The 21,943-nt window shown below is 47.1% G+C and overlaps 1 protein-coding gene across 4 annotated transcripts in view; it reads left to right on the top strand.

The window, feature by feature from the left end:
* The window catches only part of SLC37A3 (solute carrier family 37 member 3), a 63,786-nt gene extending 42,966 nt beyond the window's left edge, over positions 1 to 20,820 (top strand). For all 4 annotated transcript variants that reach the window (XM_068278261.1, XM_068278259.1, XM_068278260.1 and 1 more), the window contains exons 11-16: positions 1,085 to 1,226; positions 8,282 to 8,383; positions 9,819 to 9,866; positions 12,364 to 12,515; positions 14,853 to 14,918; positions 18,241 to 20,820. In XM_068278261.1, coding sequence (XP_068134362.1) covers positions 1,085 to 1,226; positions 8,282 to 8,383; positions 9,819 to 9,866; positions 12,364 to 12,515; positions 14,853 to 14,918; positions 18,241 to 18,333 — 603 coding nt within the window. In that variant the 3' untranslated portion in view covers positions 18,334 to 20,820. The remainder of the gene's footprint in view (positions 1 to 1,084; positions 1,227 to 8,281; positions 8,384 to 9,818; positions 9,867 to 12,363; positions 12,516 to 14,852; positions 14,919 to 18,240) is intronic.
* The last annotated feature ends 1,123 nt before the right edge of the window (positions 20,821 to 21,943 follow it).

Raw genomic sequence — 21,943 nt, 5'->3', positions numbered from 1 at the left:
GTCTCTGCAGTACTCCCTGGCTTATGCCTGTCTGATTATCTGTCCTGTAGGTTGGTCGTGTCTCTGCCTGTGTGTAGTCTGGGTGTTTGTAGCTGTAACTCCTCCCTCTGTCTCTGCAGTACTCCCTGGCTTATGCCTGTCTGATTCTGTCCTGTAGGTTGGTCATGTGTCTGCCTGTGTGTAGTCTGGGTGTTTGTAGCAGTAACTCCTCCCTCTGTCTCTGCAGTACTCCCTGGCTTATGCCTGTCTGATTCTGTCCTGTAGGTTGGTCATGTGTCTGCCTGTGTGTAGTCTGGATGATTGTAGCAGTAACTCCTCCCTCTCTCTGCAGTACTCCCTGGCTTACGCCTGTCTGATTCTGTCCTGTAGGTTGGTCATGTGTCTGCCTGTGTGTAGTCTGGATGTTTGTAGCAGTAACTCCTCCCTCTGTCTCTGCAGTACTCCCTGGCTTATGCCTGTCTGATTATCTGTCCAGTAGGTTGGTCATGTGTCTGCCTGTGTGTAGTCTGGATGTTTGTAGCAGTAACTCCTCCCTCTGTCTCTGCAGTACTCCCTGGCTTATGCCTGTCTGATTATCTGTCCTGTAGGTTGGTCATGGGTCTGCCTGTGTGTAGTCTGGATGTTTGTAGCAGTAACTCCTCCCTCTGTCTCTGCAGTACTCCCTGACTTATGCCTGTCTGATTCTGTCCTGTAGGTTGGTCATGGGTCTGCCTGTGTGTAGTCTGGATGTTTGTAGCAGTAACTCCTCCCTCTCTCTGCAGTACTCCCTGGCTTATGCCTGTCTGATTCTGTCCTGTAGGTTGGTCGTGGGTCTGCCTGTGTGTAGTCTGGCTGTTTGTAGCAGTAACTCCTCCCTCTGTCTCTGCAGTACTCCCTGGCTTATGCCTGTCTGATTCTGTCCTGTAGGTTGGTCATGTGTCTGCCTGTGTGTAGTCTGGGTGTTTGTAGCAGTAACTCCTCCCTCTGTCTCTGCAGTACTCCCTGGCTTATGCCTGTCTGATTATCTGTCCTGTAGGTTGGTCATGTGTCTGCCTGTGTGTAGTCTGGGTGTTTGTAGCAGTAACTCCTCCCTCTGTCTCTGCAGTACTCCCTGGCGTATGCCTGTCTGAAGCTGGTGAATTACTCCTTCTTCTTCTGGCTGCCCTTCTATCTGAGCAAGAACTTTGGCTGGAGAGAGGCTGAGGCGGACCAGCTGTCGATCTGGTATGACATTGGTGGAATTATAGGTGAGTAAGACTCTCTCCTCTGCCTTGGTCTATGTCTGGCCCCAGTGATGCCCCAGGAACTCGCCCTGTCTAGTGTGGAAGCTGTACACTCGCTTGGCATGATACAAAGGGGCTGGTGGATGCTGGCAGAAGGGCTATGAGGATGGTACAGCTTGGACTATTCCATTCCTGTCATCTGCACCTTCAGACCTCCTCAGTCTCCTGTATGTATTTTGAGTGTCTTGAGAGAAGTAAATCTTGGTAGATCAGAAAGCTCCTTAAAGGGAACCTAAACGGAGGATATGCATTTTTCCTTTTAAAATAATACCAGTTTCCTGACTCTACTGCTGATCCTGTGTCTCTAATACTTTCAGCCACAGCCCCTGAACAAGCATGCAGATCAGGTGCTCTGACTGAAGTCAGACTGGATTAGCTGCATGCTTGTTTCAGGTGTGTGATTCAGCCACTACTGCAGCCAAAGAGATCAGCAGGACTGCCAGGCAACTGGTATTGTTTAAAAGGAAACATCCACATCCCTCTCAGTTAAAGGGACACTTAAGTCTGTGGAAAAAAAAATGTTTTACTCACCTGGGGCTTCCAGCAGCCCCCTTCAGCCGTATTGAGCCCACGCAGACTCCATTAGATGCTCCTGGCCCCGCCGGCAGCCACTTTCGGTTTCGGCGACAGGAGCCGAGAGGCCGGGAACGCGAGTGATTCTTCGCGTTCCCAGACACAATAGTGCCCTCTATGCTGCTATATGATATATACTCTGCTATAGCAGCATAGAGGGCGCTATTGTGGCTGGGAACGCAACGCATCACTCGCGTTCCCTGCCTGTCGGCTCCTGTCGCTGAAACCGGAAGTGGCTGCCGGCGGGGCCAGGAGCATCTGATGGAGTTGGCGTGAGCACGATGCAGCTGCAGGGGGCTGCTGGAAACCCCAGATGAGTAAAACTCATTTTTTCCCACAGACTTAAGTGTCCCTTTAACCCTCCTGGCGTTATAAAAAAATCCGCCAGGAGGGAGCGCAGCAGTTTTTTTTAATTTTTTTTTTTTTTCCTATATCATGTAGCGAGCCCAGGGCTCGCTACATGATAGCCGCTGCTCAGCGGCATCCCCCCGCCCTCTCAGATCGCCTTCGGCGATCTCCGATCAGGAAATCCCGTTCAAAGAACGGGATTTCCTGGAGGGCTTCCCCCGTCAATGGCGACGGGGCGGGATGACGTCACTGACGTCGGGACGTCATTGGGAGTCCCGGGCCACCCCTCGGCGCTGCCTGGCACTGATTGGCCAGGCAGCGCACGGGGTCTGGGGGGGGGGTGCCGTGCGGCGCGAAGAATAGCGGCGATCGTGCGCGGGGCGGCGGCGATCAGTGTACTGGCGCAGCTAGCAAAGTGCTAGCTGCGTCCAGCAAAAATAAATAAATAAACAAATCGGCCCAGCAGGGCTGGAGAAAACCTCCTGCGCGGCTTACCCCGAACTACGTTCGGGGTTACCGCCAAGGAGGTTAAGGATCCCTTTAATCCACAGTAAGTGGCTGGGTTACACAAGTAATAACAGTAGCTTATGAACCAGTTAGAAGAATCGGAATCAATTTTATTTGGTCAAATAAGTTTGCACTTACGAGGAATTTGATTTTGCAGTTGTTTAATGGACACAGACAAAACAGTACAAGGAAACGCAGTATAGCTATTACAACTCAAGGACCGTATACAAGTTAAAATGGTAGCAAACAGGGTGAGGAATGTTCATTTTCAGTTCTGTATTCTAATGCTTTCCAGTCCTGGCAGCTGTTCCTGTGCCTGGATGTTTTAGTTGCAACTGACCAGTATCTCACTCCTAAACACATAAGCTGGAAGATGGAGTGGGAGGGGTTAGAGGCAATGTTGGTTGCTCTCTGCACCTGCTAGCATAAAGATCCTGCAGGGAAGGTAAGCTACAGCCAGTCATTCTTTCTGTGATCGGATGATGTGCTGCAGTTTCACCTTTTCTTGTATGGCGCATGAGCTGAACCAGACAGTAAAACTTGAGAGCATGTTCTACAAGAACTGTTTTCTCCTCATGGGTGGAAGAGCATGTGCTTCTGTAAGCTGAATCTATTATGCAAGCTATGTGGTATTCAATCTCCTGGAGACCTTCTGAAATCAAGACTTCACCTTTGGAGTAAAGGCAGTCAAACAGTGGTGATTGACCAACAGATAGACCCCTCTCTGATCTAATCTGATCACAAAGGGATCTATTGGCTGCCCATTACTGCACACAGATTTGAATCGATTTCAGCATGCCGCTGCCCGCCGCTATCAGAAATACACTACCTCTCCGCCGGCGCGAGTACAGGCTGTTCCTTCTTTCCCCGCTGGGCATCTTCTCTAAACTTTCGCTGGTCACAGGACATGACGGGAAGTAAAAACAGTAGAGGGCACTCTACTGTTTGAACTTCCCCTGACAGGATGGGACAGGAAGTGAAGAAAAAATGGCCAGCCAGAGAAGGGACATCGGGGACTCGCGACGGCAGAGAGGGAATATATTGCTGCCACTATGCTGCGTCGGTCGTCTGCCAATCGAACACTGCGATCGACTCGCTCCCAACCTGCCAACGATCGAGATAAAAATTTTCCGCCGGTACAGATCGACGGGATTGAGCGTTTTCAGATGGAAATCGGTCGATCGGTCAATGTTTGCGTTATCAGCAGATTCGATCACAGTGATTAAATTTGCTGTATATCGGTGGGAATTCAACGCAGTGTATGGGCACCTTAAAGCTGAGTTTCCACTATTGCGATTTTCTATCTAAATGGAAGTTCAAAATTACTCTTAGGCTATGTTTACATTCTAAATCGCCAGCGCCAATTCAAGCGCTGAGCGATTTATTGCATTTTTTTTTTTTATTTTTTTTTTTTTTAAATCTCCTTTCCCTGTGCTTTTTAACCACTTTATCCACCACTACAGTATATCTACGTCCTCTGTGACTTCATCTAAGCCACGAGTCAGTAGATATACGTCTTGTAGCGGAAGCAGTGCTGTGCAAGATTGGGCATTGCTCCTGTGCACATTTCTGGCACTATCTGATGCAGCACTAATTGGTGAACGGGAATATATGTTTCCTGAACTAATGAGATTGATTTTTACCATTAAAAATACTTTTATTTTCTGAGTTCATAGTGAAAAATATTCTCTGTAGCATTATTTCAGAATCAAAAATCTTCACCATAAATTGTTTCCTTGTATTCATAGAAAACAAAATTGTTCAAGGTAAAAAATGGCATACAATGAAAGTCTAGTTTGTCTTGAAAAAACAGATACCGGTATATATTTCATTTCTGTGTCCTAAGTAGGGATAAAGTTATTTCTGATTAAATAAGGACATAGCCAAACTGTCAAAACTGCTCTGGTCCATAAGTGGGAAACAAGGTCTGGATGTGAAATCGTTATGCGCTTTTGCAGAGCTTTGTTTTTTTGTTTTTTTCCCCCACTTCCTGACGTCAGTCAGGAAGTGAACTCCTTCACCCAGAAATGAATAAATGCAATGTATTTATTAATAGAAGCGCTGGGGAAATCGCTATACAAATCGCTTTTTCAAGCACTTTGCGATTTCCCTATACCTTCCATTGAGCCAAAGCGCTCAAAAAATCTAGCATTCGGACCATAAGACGCACTGACTTTTCCCCCCTATTTTTTGGGGAGAAAAAGTGTGTCTTATGGTCCGAAAAATACGGTATGTGCATGTAGTTTTAGTATTTGGACACAAGATGGCCACAGTGATTTATTTATTTTTTTGTTTTGTTTTGTTTTTCTATCCTGTGAGCGAGCACGCTCACTTACAGGATCTACTGTATAAGGAGGACGTGATTTTTTTCTTTTTCTGAAAAGAAAAAAAAAAAAAAAAAAAAAAAAGACTGTGGCTTCTGATGAGAAGCTGTTGGTTTTTCTACCGGGGACTTAAATCAATAAATAGGAGCTATTTTTCATTCATTGATCTCCGGGCTAACGGGGGCACGCACGCGTGCGCACCGCAGCAGCAGCCTTTTGGACTTGACAGTCATGTCCAAAAAGCTAAAATGGTTAAAAGGAAATAAATATGGCAGCCTCCACATATATCTTGCTACAGTTGTGCTTCAAAGTTTCTGAGATTCCTGTTCCTTACAGGTGAGAGGAGCCTTATCTTCAGCCACCACGTTGTGCAGGGTGAATGGAAATTGCCATAAGAGCAATTCTGAACTTTGGCTGTAGGAATCTGGTAACGGTAGAAGATAGCCGGTGAGGTTTCTGATGGTAACTAGCCTCTTCAGATCCTTAGTGCATTGTGAACAGCAGCCCCTCACTCTGCATACACTATACACCGCTGGTAGTTTCACTGAGACTTTCCAAGACTAAAATCACGACAGGTGTATTTCAGAGGGGAAAGAAAAAAAAATTCTGCTTTTAATTACGAGAATTTTGGTAAATAAGAAATAAATGCGGAATGCCTGCCTGTAATTGACTTTGTAGCCATAACAGCTTTAGAAGCGTCTGGGTGGGCCGCACTGCTGCGATCTCTCATCGGACCCCACTCCAGCTCGTTATTACGCGAGCGATCACTGGACGCCACATCTGTTCAGGGAGTAAGGTTTCATGCCTTTCCCTCGGGGGTCTGGGCTGCAGCAGCTGTTCCTGTAATCCAGACTACCCCATAAAGTCCCCGAGAACCAGAACTGCTCAGATTTGTAACAAGAAGCAAAACGCCTCTATACTAAGTATGCCAAGAACAAGAAGAGGTGTCAGCATGTATTCAGCTACATGTGAGCAAAAGGGATCTCCCCTAATGCAGTTTATGTCCCTGAAATGCCACAGAGAGGTTGCGACTGCACCGGGGCCAAAGGGGCCCTCCCTCAAATGCAGTATTAGCTCTTTATCAGTTCTGTGCTAGTAATGATCACTTCTATAGATGCTTTGAATAGTAGTAATTATTAACAAACTGTTCCCCATCCCCCTCTTGCACCTCTAAAACTGTGGTTGTCTTTGGCAGGTTTTGGTGCGCCGTATCAATTCTGTATAGAGTGCAAGTGGGGCCCCAATGTAAAACTTGCACTGGGGCCGTAACAGCTTATCTACACCACTGTTTCCTATCCATGGAGCTTGTTCCGTACTGCACTCGTGGAGACCAGCCTACCTCCTGTCCACACATTGGGATATACAGAGCCAGCCTAGCCTGAACCACCTGTCCACACATTGGTTATACAGAGCCAGCTTAGCCTGAACCTCCTGTCTACAAATTGGGTTATTCAGAGCCAGCTTAGCCTGAACCTCCTGTCCGCACATTGGGTTATTCAGAGCCAGTTTAGCCTGAACCTCCTGTCCGCACATTGGGTTATTCAGAGCCAGCCTTGCCTGAACCTCCTGTCTGCACATTGGGTTATACAGAGCCAGCTTAGCCTTAGCCTCCTGTCCACACATTAGGTTATACAGAGCCAGCGTAGCCTAAACCTTCTGTCCGCACATTGGGTTATATAGAGCCAGCGTAGCCTGAACCTCCTGTCCATACATTGAGATATACAGAGCCAGCTTAGCCTGAACCTCCTGTCCGCACATTGGGATATACAGAGCCAGCTTAGCCTGAACCTCCTGTCCATACATTGGGTTATTCAGAGCCAGCTTAGCCTGAACCTCCTGTCCGCACATTGGGTTATATAGAGCCAGCGTAGCCTGAACCTCCTGTCCATACATTGAGATATACAGAGCCAGCTTAGCCTGAACTTCCTGTCCACACATTGGGTTATTCAGAGCCAGCCTAGCCTGAACCTCCTGTTTGCACATTGGGTTATACAGAGCCAGCGTAGCCTGAACCTCCTGTCCGCACATTGGGTTATATAGAGCCAGCGTAGCCTGAACCTCCTGTCCATACATTGAGATATACAGAGCCAGCTTAGCCTGAACCTCCTGTCCATACATTGGGCTATACAGAGCCAGCTTAGTCTGAACCTCCTGTCCGCACATTGGGTTATACAGAGCCAGCTTAGCCTGAACCTCCTGTCTACACATTGGGATATACAGAACCAGCTTAGCCTTAGCCTCCTATCCACACATTAGGTTATACAGAGCCAGCCTAGCCTGAACCTCCTGTCCGCACATTGGTTATACAGAGCCAGCCTAACCTGAACCTCCTGTCCACACATTGGGTTATACAGAGCCAGCCTAGCCTGAACCTCCTGTCCACACATTGGTTATACAGAGCCAGCCTAACCTGAACCACCTGTCCACACGTTGGGTTATACAGAGCCGGCTTAGCCTGAACCTCCTGTCCACACATTGGGATATACAGAGCCAGTTTAGCCTTAGCCTCCTGTCCGCACATTGGGTTATACAGAGCCAGCTTAGCCTGAACCTCCTGTTCACACATTGGGATATACAGAGCCAGCTTAGCCTGAACCTCCTGTCCGCACATTGGGTTATACAGAGCCAGCCTAGCCTGAACCTCCTGTCTGCACATTGGGTTATACAGAGCCAGCTTAGCCTGAACCTCCTGTCCACATATTGGGATATACAGAGCCAGTTTAGCCTGAACCTTCTGTCCACACATTGGGATATACAGAGCCAGCTTAGCCTGAACCTCCTGTCCGCACATTGGGTTATACAGAGCCAGCCTAGCCTGAACCTCCTGTCTGCACATTGGGTTATACAGAGCCAGCTTAGCCGTGTCGAAGGCGCTCACAATCGAATCCCTACTGTAGTCCTAGTCTGTCACAACATTGCTAAGTTCATGTAAATTTGACTCCACCCGTGACCACATCCTGGTCCATGGCCACACCCATTTTTTTCCATGGCACGCTCCCTCCCCTCCATTGAAAATTGTTATTTTTGAAGGTTTGCACTTTGCCTGTTGCTTCTTGCTCGTGTATGAAGTTGAGGTTTGCAAATTTTTGGTTGAAGAAAGAATTGTAGATTCATTTGCTTTGCCTGCATAACATTTCATATATTTCTGGCTCCCTTCACTAGGAATCTGCTCTCAGCTGTTTTGGAAATAATGAAAGAAGTAATAACCCTTTGTGATGTGATGCTTTGTTGGATGACCTCCTATCTCCTATCATCATGTTTTTGCAGGAGGGACCATCCAGGGATTCATCTCAGACGTCCTGCAGAAGAGATCCCCAGTCCTGGCAGTCAGCCTGGTGTTGGCGGTGGGGTCTCTGTTCGGATACAGCCGTAAGTTGCATCACATCTACAGATGTACTGCTAGACTGCTGGCTATCATCTTGTCCTAGCACTTCCGTGTCACTGACACCAGCAGACGCTACTAAAGCTACCATATATAAATATACTACACAGCCATTGCGTTACACCATCATTTAATGAGCATTGTGGGTGTCACTGCTTCATGTGTATTGGCTTGCCCCAGCCTCAACTCCTCCCTCTTCAGCAGTTCTGTGATATAAGAAACGGCACTGATCTGTACTGTGATATAAAGGTGTGTACACTAGAGGTCCTGCGCGGATCTAATTTTTCGGACCCGCACCTGCTACACGCAACCCTCTTTCTGGTGAATCTGGTACCCGCACCAGACCCGCTACCCACACCCGACCCACAACCCGATTAAATCAAACCGGGAACCCGACCCGCATTTCGGGTAACCGTGATTACCAGACCCGATGCCCTGTGCTGGTCTAATTTTTCAGCCCCGCTACCCTTACCCAACCCGCTTTTTGGTGAATCTGGTATCCGCACCTGCAGACTCGCTACCTGCAACCTGATTAAAATGAAACAGGTAACCTAACCCGCATTTCGGGTAACCTGCGGATACCCGACCTGATGCAGGCCTCTAGCGTACACGCCTTTGACGGACCTCATCCCTTTTGGGCAACATCGCTGGGCCAGGTTGCACACATGCGTGTCAGCTTTGTAGCGGATGACATGCTGCGTTGCTATGCGGGGGGTGGCGAGCGGCAAGTGCGTGACACGCAATAGACGGGGGAGAGGCGCAAACAATGGGATCGTGGGGGGGGGGATCGACGTAGTATCGAGTAGATCCGCTGGGTGGCTCGCTCGCGGCTTGGGGTTGCCTGATTGGCAGCTGAGGCGGCCATTATCGGCTGCCTCAGCCGGATTTATGTCAGTCATGTGTACGAGACTAGATTGCAGGACACTGATCTGCACTGTGATATAGGAATACAGGACACTGAGTAGTGTGTATGTGGCATGTTGTATGCACTGTAGATTTGTGTCTGCCATACATCTGTGTGTGTGGTCGTGTACACGTATCTGTGTGTACATCAGTATCTGTATGTTGCATGTTGTGTACATTGTCGATGCATGTGTGTGTGTTTTGTACATTATATGTGTATGTAGCGTGTTTGTGTGTGTGTGTGTGTGTGTGTGTGTGTGTGTGTGTAGGTATGTGTGTGTGTAGGTGTGTGTGTGTGTGTGTGTGTGTGTGCTGTACAGGAGTGTGCGTGTGTGTGTGTGTGTGTGTGTGTGTGTGTGTGTGTACCTGTGTGTGTGTGTGTGTTGTACATCATTATCTGTATGTAGCATGCTGTGTACATTGTAGATGCATGTGTGTTTGTACATTATCTGTGTATGTAACGTGTTGTGTTTGCTTTTATGTTGAAAGGAATAAATACTTTTGTTTCCTTCTTTCCAGGTTCCCCAAATAACAAAGCAATAAACGCTCTTCTAATGGCAGTGACTGGTAAGTGCACCTGTATTTTTTTCTTGAATCATAGGGTAGGTATAGGGTGGAGAATGAAGTGTAGCTGAGCATAGTTGGGGAGTTTATCAATACTACAGAAATCTGGTCACCACTTATACTGCAAACACCCTGCACTGCCCTGCAGCATAATATATATATATACAGTATTTTGAAAGCTATTTTGGGTTAGAATGTACAGAGTGCTTTTACTTTTTCCCTAGGCTATAGTCACATGACTCAGATGCATGCTGGGACAGAACTCCTCCTCCCAGCATGCACTGCAGCTTCCCGTAGGCATAAACACGTGACCACAGGCCAGGGGTGGTGCCAGTTTACTTTGTTACTCTGCAGGGAGTGTGGGATGCGCATTTGGCACAGTATATTTTGTGTCTGTTCTTTTGCTTCAATGCGAACCTGTCATGTGACCAACGCAGAGGCTGCCATTGGCGACCTTTTGAAAAATTTGAATGACTAGTTCCGGGGCAGGGAGTCAGGGCTGGCTCACATTGGGGGCGGTTCTTCTGCGCTTTGCTGATCGCCGGTGATCAACAAAGCGCTGCTACAATTTATCCCTATGGATACATTCACACTGCAGCGGTTGCGATTTCGATTAATCGCAAACGCACTGCATGCAGCATTTTGGGGGAGATTGCTCTGTGATTCTCGATCTATGGAACGGAAATCACAAACGCAAATCGTGAGATTTGGGCTGATGAATCGCGGACGCAAACGCGATCGCGGTAAAGCGCCCAATGTGAACCAGCCCTCAGAGTATTGCAGGCAAAAGTAAAGAATCCTGGCCTAATCTGAATTATGCTAGGTACACACCATTCAATTTCCCGTCCAATTGATGGGTCCAACAGATCATTTTTGATGTCTGATCTATGCCCAATCGATAACTGGATCACTACTGCACAGAATTGATCCTGTTCTCAATCGGGAGCAGATCGGACTAGTCTGAATTAGTCGATCTGACAGTAAATTGAATTGAATGTTGTGTGCCTAGCATTAAGCAGAAACGCGCGATGTCGCCTCTTTACCGTGAGCGGCAGCGGTGATGGTGTCCACTAGTCCTGCAGAAGGCTGAGACTTGCTGAAGCTAATGTAATGTGATCCAGCCACCAGGCTTCGTCAGTTACAGACTGAACATTATCAGGGACAGTATGAGGCCCTAGGCAATTGCCTAGACCAGGGGTCCCCAAACGTTTTGGGTGGAGGGCCGGGTCAACATACTACAGACTGCTGGGGGGCCGGAGTATACATAAAATGATGTAGAAGTCTTTGCAGGCCAGACAGTAAAGCATACCCAGGTGACAACCTGCTGTCCAATTGGAATTGGATTTGATTGGAAACCAGGGAATAACTGCTTTCTGACTTCCATGTGGTGCCAGCACTGCCAATCTATATGTGGACCACCAATATTTAAAGATGTAGCTGACCGTATCTACAGTATAAGTAATACATTTTGTGCGTGGGGGCCGGTAAAAAAGCCTCAGGGGGCCACATTCGGCCCGCGGGCCTTAGTTTGAGGACCACTGGCCTAGACTATGGAAGCTCTGGCTGTGATCATTATTACCAGTTGTAGCTTCTTCAGAAGGGACTGTAATAGGACCACTATTTTAATAATTCTATCACTTAGTGTAGAATTAAAATCTGACAGGATTTAGACTAGCTCATCTCATGGGGGACTCTCAGAATTGTCCTAATTCCAGTGGCTGGATAGTGTAATGGTTAAGGGCTCTGCCTCTGACACAGGAGACCTGGGTTCAAATCTCGGCTCTGCCTGTTCAGTAAGCTGCACCTATTCAGTAAGGAGTTTCTTGGGCAAGTCTCCTTAACACTGCTACTGCCTACTGAGTGTGCTCTAGTGGCTGCCTCGCAAGCGCTTTGAGTCCGAGAGGAGAAAGGCGCTATACAAATACTGCCATTATTATTAATTACTAAACGACAGTGGTACAGTCCAACTGGCAGAATAGTGGTCAGTGCGAAAGGAGGCGGCCAACATCTGTGTCTAGATCCCTTCCAGGATGAGCTTTTGTGAAGAATTAATGAGGTACTGAGAATGTCCCATGTACTAAAAATCTGATCTCCTCATGGGGGATTCTCAGAGTGGTCATTATTTTTGCTGTCATTCAAAGGGCACTTCACATTTCTTCTCACAGAAAGTTCTATGCTCCCTCCAGTCCTCACTACCTCTGTTGCCAGGTCCTTCGGCAATTTACAGCTCATTTTACTCCGGAAGAATCATACTTCTTATGTGTATGTGTTTACATGTATTTTAAATTTTACTATTTTCGCGACAGTGGTCCTTTAAGAATAACTGTTACCTTTTTTATTACAAGATGAAGGTGGCATATAAGCCATTTGCTTTCTGCTAGCTAGTCTGCGCAGTAACTCTATCCTCTGTAAATTCTGCTGTTACGGTGGTGATGTTCTGATTAGCATTTGTAGCTGTGTTTATGAATATTGATAACCTGCAAATCTTTGTTGCTGTCAGGATTTTTCATTGGAGGCCCCTCCAACATGATCAGCTCGGCCATCTCTGCAGATCTGGGCCGCCAGGAAATGGTGAGGGGCAGCAGCGAAGCTCTGGCCACCGTCACCGGCATTGTGGATGGAACGGGCAGCGTTGGGGCAGCCATGGGCCAGGTGAGTATCCACATCAGGTGATCGTGGGAACAAAAGCAGCTGCACTGGCAGTTACATTTTCCTTTTATGGTCGGAAATGCCACTTTCCTAGAGGTGTATTATCGCAGAATGTTGTTTTTGTCAATAAAGGTAGTTCATTGTAAAAAAAACAAAAAAAATTATTTATTTTTGTAGTCTTTTTTGTTTGTTTTTAGTTTTGTTTTTTTGTTTGTTTTTGCGCGGATGTCAAAGGGCCCTTTCTTTCAGTAGTCAGCCCTCAGTGACTCTCTCCTGAGGCAGCACACAACTCAGTTCACACTTGGCGCTTGGAGCGCCGCTTGCCTGCGATCACGTCTGGCTCCGCGATGGTGATTTACGGGCAAAATCTCGACATTTGCGCTTGTGATTCCCGTTCAGTAGAACGAGAATCACAGCGCAATGGCCCCCGAAACGTTGCATGCAGCACGTTCTGGATTGATCGAAATCGCAAACGCTGCAGTGTGAATACATCCAGAGGGAGTAGCGTTTTGCTGATTGTCGGCGATCAGCCAAGCGCTGAAAAATCACCAATTGCCAGCCAAGCCACAAATCTCCGGTTTGAGTTAGACACCGCTCACAGCCGAGCCAACACAAATGGCGGAAGCTGCACCATCATTTTTGACTTCCTATGGTCCTCCAAGCGCTTCCCGAGGGCATAGCTGGACACGCCTATGTAACCTTAAAGAGAATCTGTACTCTAAAATTCTTACAATAAAAAGCATACCATTCTATTCATTATGTTCTCCTGGGCCCCTCTTTGCTGTTTCTGCCACTCCCTGCTGCAATCAGGGCTTGTAATTGCCAGGTTTAGGCAGTGTTTACAAACAAAAATCATGGCTGCTAACCAGCATGTGATAGGCTGAGAGAAGCTCAGTCTGTGACTCATACAGAGCCTGCAGGGGGGTGTGGAGAGGGTGTGTATAGTTCTCCCTATCACAAGCAGAGCAGCACATTCTTGCCTGAGCTGACAAAGCAGACAAAGGAAAGAAGATTAGATCATATAACAGAGATAATACAGCCACTGTGCAACTAGGAAAGGCTGCAGTAAGACAGACCACATTCGAACAGGTATAGGAACTTATAGGATAGAAGAAATAAGGCTGAGCATTTTGTTAGTCTCTTTAAAGCAGGAGGATTAGCCATAATATGCCAGGGAAAAAACACATATGTAAGCAGATAATTACTTGATCTACTTACATAACAGATGTATTGCACTGTCCACGTTTTGGTTTCAGTGAACTTAATATAGTAAATTAAAGGAATACTATTGATTCACATATTTTTTTTTCAATTGACACAGGAATTGTTTGGGAAGTGCTGCTAAGTACTTGTGTATACATTTTAGTAGCAACTTCTTTGTTTACTGTTAGCAAAATACTTTCAAAGTTTACTGGCCAAAACTGATGGCTGACTGAGCCATGAGGAGAGGGGAAATTCCCCTCACACTTGATCAGTTAACTCTATGTGTAGCTCTGTGTGTGACAGAGAGAGAGCTTCCAACAGCTGCAGCTCCTGTGTCCTGTGTTTCTGACTGACGTGTCTGAAGAGAGCAGAGGAAATGTAACTAATTGTCACAGCTTTTTCATACTGTTTTTGCTTTCAGAGTTTGATATGTTTGATATTTGCTTTCTGTAGTCTGATGTGCAATTCTGGCTGTGCATTGAAGCAGACACCCTTTCTGCAATTGATCTGTCCCAATATAGCTAAATCCTACCCTCAATAAATTACAGCTTTTGCCTCTGATATTTAACATGAAAAGTAGGAAAATGTTTACACAGCTACTTACACATAATTTGCACACTGTCATTTTAGAACACTTGGGTATCGATAGTATTCCTTTAAGAGAATTCTGTTCCTGGTGGGGACCATATCTTTTTCCCACAGTTTGAGGCTAAATCCTGATTCCTGAGTAATTTCTTCGCTTAGCCTGGGGGACTGAGAGAATATAATAACAGCAGAGAGATTCCTGAATAGATTGGAGAGCTTGTACTGCAGGGTGAGATTTCTGGCAGCATTTTAAACACACTGCAGTGTTTAAATGGAATTTGGTTATGTGGCCGACAATCCGGCTTTAACTGTCCTAAGAAAGTTCCTGTGTTTAGGATTACCATGAGCAGAGGAAAGTGGAGGAGCCCCGCCCTTAGCAGTGTCACTCTGTGCTGGTACACGGCAGTCTCCCTGCAGACCTGTCTGGCGGCTGGGGAACCTTAGTTGAATGGCTGCATGTGTTGGAGGAATGATAAGTTGGGTGCGCAGACATATCATGTGTGCTATAGAGATATCTCAGGATGATTGACCTCCGTCTCTTCTGCATTGCAGGTTCTGGTGTCTGTCATCCAGGGTGGACTGGGCTGGATGTGGGTCTTCTATTTCTTCATCCTTATGGTAAGTGTTGTCCTGGCTTATAGCTGTACAGTGTACAGGGCTGGATTGTGTGGAGCTGCCCTTATCAATGTGCTTTATTGGCTATGTGAAGGATGACATGATAACAGGTACAGAGTACAGACTCCCCATAAATACAATGGATGGCCTGAATTCATAGAGCTTTCTTATGAGTTAATCTCACAGGAGACGTTATCACACCTTATCAATACCAGGGCCAAGGCAGAGACTGGGTTGCACCTAAAACCATGTCCATCTGGTTCGCACCTGGGTTGAGCACATGGCTGGCTTAGCCGCACCTGGTACGAGCACACGCATGGCCTTCTGGGTTGCACCTGGGTTGAGCACGTGGCTGGCTTAGCCGCACCTGGTACGAGCACACGCATGGCCTTCTGGGTTGCACCTGGAACAAGCACAGGGCCGACTGGGTCATACCTTAAATGAGCACAGGGCTGGCAGCATCGCACCTGGAATGAACGGCCACACGTGCAATTGTTTCAGGTGCAAACGAGCCATCCCTGCGCTCATTCCAGGTGCGACACAGACGGCCATGAGTGTACTCGTACCAGGTGTAACTAAGCCAGCTGTGCGCGATCCAGGCAACAGTGCGCTCGTTTTAGGTGCAAACCAAACGGTGCACTTTATACAGGTGCGAACTAGCCAGCTGCACACTCATTCCATTTGTGTCCAAGAGGGCCGTGCACTTGTTCCAGGTGCAGCCCAGCCAGCCCTGCGCTCGTGCCAGGAGCAACCCAGATGGACATGCGTGTCGGCGTTCTAGGGGAGACCCAGACGGCCCTGCGCTCCTTCCAGATGCAACCCAGACAGCCCTGCGCTCGTTCCAGATGCAACCTAGCCAGCCCTGCGCTTGTTCCAGATGCAAACCAGACGGCCATGCGCTCATTTCAGGTGCAACCTAGCCAGCCCTGTGCTCGCGCAAGGTGCGAACCAGACGACAGTGTGCTCATTCTAGGTACGACCCAGCCAGACCTGCGTGCAATTGTTCCAGGTATGACCCAGCTAGTTGCGCTCTCATTCCAGGTGCGACTCAGCCAGCCCCGCGTACATTCCAAATATGGCCCAGAATGCCATGCGTGGGCTGGGTCGCACCTGGAACCAGCGGAGTCGCACCTGAAACTAGCATGCAGTTAAGGAAGCGTAGTTTGTGTAAGAACAGCTGAATTGCATACTAGAGTGATTTGGAATCTGTTACAGGCAGATGATCGGCATGTCAGCCAAGCAAGTGACTTTTTTTTTTTTTTTTTTTTATGGAAATGAAGCTGTCGTCTCTAATTTGCTTTTTACTGCAGGGAACCTACAATATAATGATAATAAAGTAGTGAGGAGAGGATTGATGAGCTCTTCTCCAGGCTACGAGACTCATTGGGGAGACTCTGACTCCATCTCTGCTTTCTATAGAAGGGTTGCTGTGATCCTTTTTCCCCCATAGTGCATTGCAGCTTGTTTAGCCTCTGGCACATCCGCGCTTCACAGCAGTCCCAGGACTCCAGATAAATGGGACGAGGTTTGTCAGCTGCAGAGCAGCCGAGCGTCTTTACAATATCAAAGCATTTATCCGGCTGTTTGGCAAAAATCAGCAACTTATATGAACTAACTTGTGTGACGTTAAAGCTGCACTCCGGAGGCAAACCAGAAAATGTAACATGGAAATAAATGTGTGTATGTAAAGGCTCGTACACACGTCCAACCAAGATCACGACCAACCACACGACCTGTATCTCCACACTGCCAAACTAACGACCAACTCCTTTACATACAGCGCACACAAGCGGAATGATGGACTGCACGATATGGCCGCATCCAAAACAAGTACAGGTCTTTCAAACGACTTGTACACATGTAGCCAACGGCACGATATCAGCCCAACAGATGTGTGAGTTGGATCGGGAAAACCAACTTTTATCAGTCGCTCGTCTAGTAGTTTGCCGCGCCTACAAACTCCCAACTATCATCCACAGACCAAGTTTGGACGATAGTTGGGCAGAATAGTTGCACGTGTGTACGATCCTTAAATCAGCGTGAGCAGAGCTTCTATCCTTGGTATTCCTGGGGATGTCCGGACACCTCACTGTGCAACTCCCCCGGTGTTTGGAGCACCGGATACTATGCAAGTATGGAAGGGCAGGCGCAGCTAGCGAGTTCTGTGATTGGACAACTTTGAACTTGTATAAGAAGCTGTCGGGTAAAGGAAGTCCAAACGTTTAACCCTCTAAGCCCAGGTACTCACTGGAGCTGGATCTCTGTTAGCCAAACAGAAAAGGGAGATCCACAGGTCCAAGTGAGATGTAAAACGGGCATCTTTGTTGTTGTTTGAAAAACGTCCTGACACCACAGGAACAAAGACTTCTGCAGACATGATTGATGCGTATCGGGCTCACAATCTGCCCTTAGTCATAGCTGCAAAGACTCAGAGCACAGGTGGACTCTATATAGCAGGGCTGTGGAGTCGGTACAAAAATCTTCCAACTCCTCAGTTTATGAAACCCTGACTCCAACTCCGACTCCGGGTAACCAAAATGGCCCCGACTCCGACTCCTTAGTCTAATATTTAACAGGGCTGTGGATTTTGTACAAAAATCACTCGACTCCGACTCCTCAGTTTATGAAACCACGACTCCGACTCCAACTCAGACTCCACAGTCCTGCTATATAGGTAAGGGGGACATCACCTCCCACCCAGAGAGAAACCACAACATTTTAAAGGGATATGCTCATAATTTGTAACTAATACACCTTAAAACATTTGTGAACAACACAGAATAAAAACAAAGTACCATATTTTTGGCATATAAGACGCGCTTTTTCTCTAGTGAATGGATAGGCTGCATTCTCAGTGAGGTCACTGGTCTCTAGTGACTGGATAGGCTGCATTCTCAGTGATGTCACTGGTCTCTAGTGAATGGATAGGCTGCATTCTCAGTGAGGTCACTGGTCTCTAGTGAATTGATAGTCTGCACTCTCAGTGATGTCACTGGTTTCTAGTGAATGGATAGGCTGCATTCTCAGTGATGTCACTGGTCTCTAGTGAATGGATAGGCAGGCTACACTCTCAGTGATGTCACTGATCTCTAGTGAATGGATAGGCTGCATTCTCAGTGATGTCACTGGTCTCTAGTGAATGGATAGGGTGCACTCTCAGTGACGTCACTGGACCCCAGTGAATGGATAGGCTGCATTCTCAGTGACGTCACTGGACCCCAGTGAATGGATGGGCTGCATTGTGATTTATGTATCTGGCCTGTAATGAATGCTTTGGCAGCAGGTATCCGTATATCCAGTACATAACTTGTTCTTTTTCTTGCAGACTTTCCTCACTCTCGTCTTCATCATTCCTCTCATCATTCGTGAGCTGAGACCGGTGTGGAGGAACCGGCGGCCGTCCCACCTGACCGGGTGACAATTAACGTCAGTGTCGCCGATGTACAGCCACACGAGACAATCAGACGCTGCCCTGCAGGACTTGCAGCAGGGAGGAACAGGAAGGGATTTTGAGAAATAAAACTGCCTTTTCTTTTTTTTCTTGTCGTTTTTTTACATGGCGAGCTATATTTTTCTACGACTTACTTCCTTAGAGGGAATTGTAAAACTTTTTTTTTTTCCTACTCTGTTTACCGATGGTGATCGCTACGCTAAGCATGTGGCTAAGAACCTGAATCAGACATTATAGACTTTGGAAGACGGTTTATCCTTTCTGCATTAACTCTTTGCGCGCCGCAGTGTCACATTGATGTGAATCCGGAGCTGTCACTGGACAGAAGGCACCTTGCTAAGAAAACGAGTAAATATTGCCGCACTACAGACGAGCCCTTTATCGGGGGCTTGTTTTCTAAAAGTGTAACTGTCGGCATAAAATCAACAATCAATTCTTTATTTTTATCTGGTAAACAAGTAATAAGGATGCTAATCAGGCAATCCAAAGGTTAAAATCACTATTACTTTTCTTGTTGATAAATGATCATTCCCCAGTTTCCCTGGCTCTTATTTGGTACACAGAAAATTTAATACACAAAAAGGAAGTTGCAGGGCATGCTGGGTTGTCCTTTTTTGCTTCTCTACTTCCCGTCAGACTTAACTAATGCAGCCTGATTGTCTGAAGCCTCTTTCCCTCCTGTTTTCCCCTCCCACACCTCTGTTCCTCTCTGATTGGCCAATATTTCTCATGCTGAGACAATGCACTTTCTATAGGGAAGGGCAGGCAAATCAAGCAGAGGAGAGTAAGGGAGAAAATGACATCAGGATTGGCTTCAAAATAGCCACAGTTAAAATGGGAAATGCTAAGAAGCATTTTTTCTTTTTGTAGAAAAATCACTAAAATCAAAACATGGACAGTACAATACATATGTTATGTAAGTAGAGCAAGTATTTGTCTACTTATATACGTGTTTTTTTTTCTGAGATCGTATGGCTAACAGCTCCTCTTTAAAGGGTAAGTGTACTTACAGATCCACTAAGCGAAGCCCCGATGTCCTCAGTACAGCCATAGTGCAGATCTAGCCTCGCTGCGGAGATGGAGAACCTGCTGCCTGTCCATTGTTTACAAACTTTTCCCTTCTACCAGCAGCCTGTATACATTCCCCAGCGCTACTATGGTCCTGACTGCTGGAACCCCCTCTCCCCCCCCCCTATTGTCATGTGCGTGCCATTGCATTTGTACAGTATGTGTGTCTGTGTTGCATATTTGTTCAGCTTGTTAGATCTGATCAGACAGAGGAAAGTGTTTTGTTTTTAGCTGAATACAGTGCAATCCCTTTATAGTAAACTCCAAGGGAATGAGCATAGTAGTTTACTATATGTGAAGTTTACTATGTCAGAAATGGTCATACTCAGTATACCATAGTACTGTATCTTCATTTAGTCAATAATTGGGAGTCATATTCTCTTTTCAGTGCTTCAGCAGGGGAGCACAGACAGTGTCTAAGCAAGATCAAAATGCACAGTGCTCAATATGCAGGGATTTGCATGCAGTGATCAAGCTACTTGGGTACAGGAAGCCTAGGATTTGCTAGTTATGATGGTACAGTACTGATAGTGTGCTGCTCTGTCCACATTTCTGTACAGCCTGGAAAATACTGTAATGTTGCAGCCATACACTAGCATTTCACAGATGAGAGGCAATTCTCCCAGTGATCAGGCAGCAGCTTACACAGGAAGTGTAGGTTTCACAGGCTGGTGCTTTTGAGGTAATCCAGAGTAGTGTCCAGATAGCGAGCAGGCTACAAGTGGCTGCCAGTCTTCCCTTCAGACTGAGTCAGTATGTGGCCCTCCTCCTGCCTTTCTGTGCTGCAATCCTAAGAGAGTCTCTGTGCCCCTCCCTCTTCCTGTCTGTGCTCCTCCTCCTGCCTGTCTGTGCTGCAATCCTAAGAGAGTCAGTCTGTGCCCCTCCTCTGTGCTGAATTTGTCAGAGCGTCAGTCTGTGCTCCGCCTCCTTCCTGTTTGAGCAGTGAAGATGATGTAATCCAACCAGCAGCCTCAAAGCCCTTGTACTGCTCTGCTTCTGTTCCAATCATTTGTAGAGAAGATTTGTAAGCTGCAGAAGCCTCACTCCACACAATGGAGGGTTCAGATTACTGAGCGGTTAGGTGATAGTTTCCAGTCTGGAGATCAGTCAGTGGGTGGGGGGAGGGGCTTGCTCACAGTTCAGCTGTAATGTTGCCAGTATATTTCGTATTCACAGATCTCACCAGTGAGATTGGTTAGAAAAGCGGTACGCGTGTATTTGCACATCTCCTGTGACTTTTGTAAGACTTGCTGAATGACATGGCTGATAACTGACTAATAATTCTAATGCATTTTGTTGATCTGTTTGACAATTTCTATATGAGGATAAAATAAAGGGATTGAAATCTCATGTGGACCATGAATAAAAAGCTACAAATGAATGAAACCTTTGTGTGGTTCTTGTCCTCTGAGATCCTGGCTGCAATCCTCTGTCTGCTTTTCTGTGTATAACTTATCAGGGCCATCCGTAGAGACTGACTGCGGGAGAATCTGGGGATGAGATGTACACTGCACAGGGCCGAATTTACAATTCCAATAGTCACAGGTGTTCTGGTGCCCTAAGCTCCGCCCCAAACACAGGTCACACCCCCAAATAAAAAAATATTCTGAACTCTAATCCCTTTTCCTTATGGGCTGGTTCAGACGGACGTTTTTGCTGCGTTTAACGCGGCATTTCAAACGCGGCGTTTTTTGGGATCTACCGCCCTCCCATGCAAGTGAATGGGAGCGTTTATGGCAAGCTTTTGCAAGCTTTTATAAACGCCTGGCGGTAGATCCCCGCGTCGCGTCTAGACTTGAAAGCTACATGCTGCTTCTGGCAGGCGGTTGCGTCTGGTCGCGTCGCGTTCGAACGCGTACGAAAGCGCGCAAAAGCCAGTGAAAGTCTGTGAAGGCGTCTGGAGGAGGGGCCAGGGAGGCTAAAAGGAGGCTGGGAAGAAGGAACCAGAATGCACAGCGACAGGAACTGTCACATGGCAGCAATGGCGGCAGCAGCAGAGCACAGGATTGAGCTTGGGGAACTCGTGGATCAAATCCATGCCCATCCAGCGATTTGGGACTGCAGCAGCGCGGACTATAGTAATAATGTCCGCAAAGCTCGAGCATGGGACGCTGTCTGCACTCATTTTTTTGAAGAGTACGCTCAGTTCAGGGCATCCACTAGAGACAACATTTGTAAGTACACTGTGGATCTCTGTATGCTCTGATTGTATGGTTTCTACATGTGCCCCACTGCATGTGCATTGTACCACACCTCAGGCCTCCATGTTCCTCACTGCATGTGCATTGTACCACACCTCAGGCCTCCATGTTCCTCACTGCATGTGCATTGTACCACACCTCAGGCCTCCATGTTCCTCACTGCATGTGCATTGTACCACACCTCAGGCCTCCATGTTCCTCACTGCATGTGCATTGTACCACACCTCAGGCCTCCATGTTCCTCACTGCATGTGCATTGTACCACACCTCAGGCCTCCATGTTCCTCACTGCATGTGCATTGTACCAC

Source organism: Hyperolius riggenbachi, chromosome 3 (assembly GCF_040937935.1).
Source record: "Hyperolius riggenbachi isolate aHypRig1 chromosome 3, aHypRig1.pri, whole genome shotgun sequence".
In the NCBI taxonomy this organism is placed as follows: Eukaryota; Metazoa; Chordata; class Amphibia; order Anura; family Hyperoliidae; genus Hyperolius; species Hyperolius riggenbachi.
The sequence above is the reverse complement of the archived record's forward strand: the minus strand, read 5'-3'. Positions and strand labels throughout refer to the sequence as shown.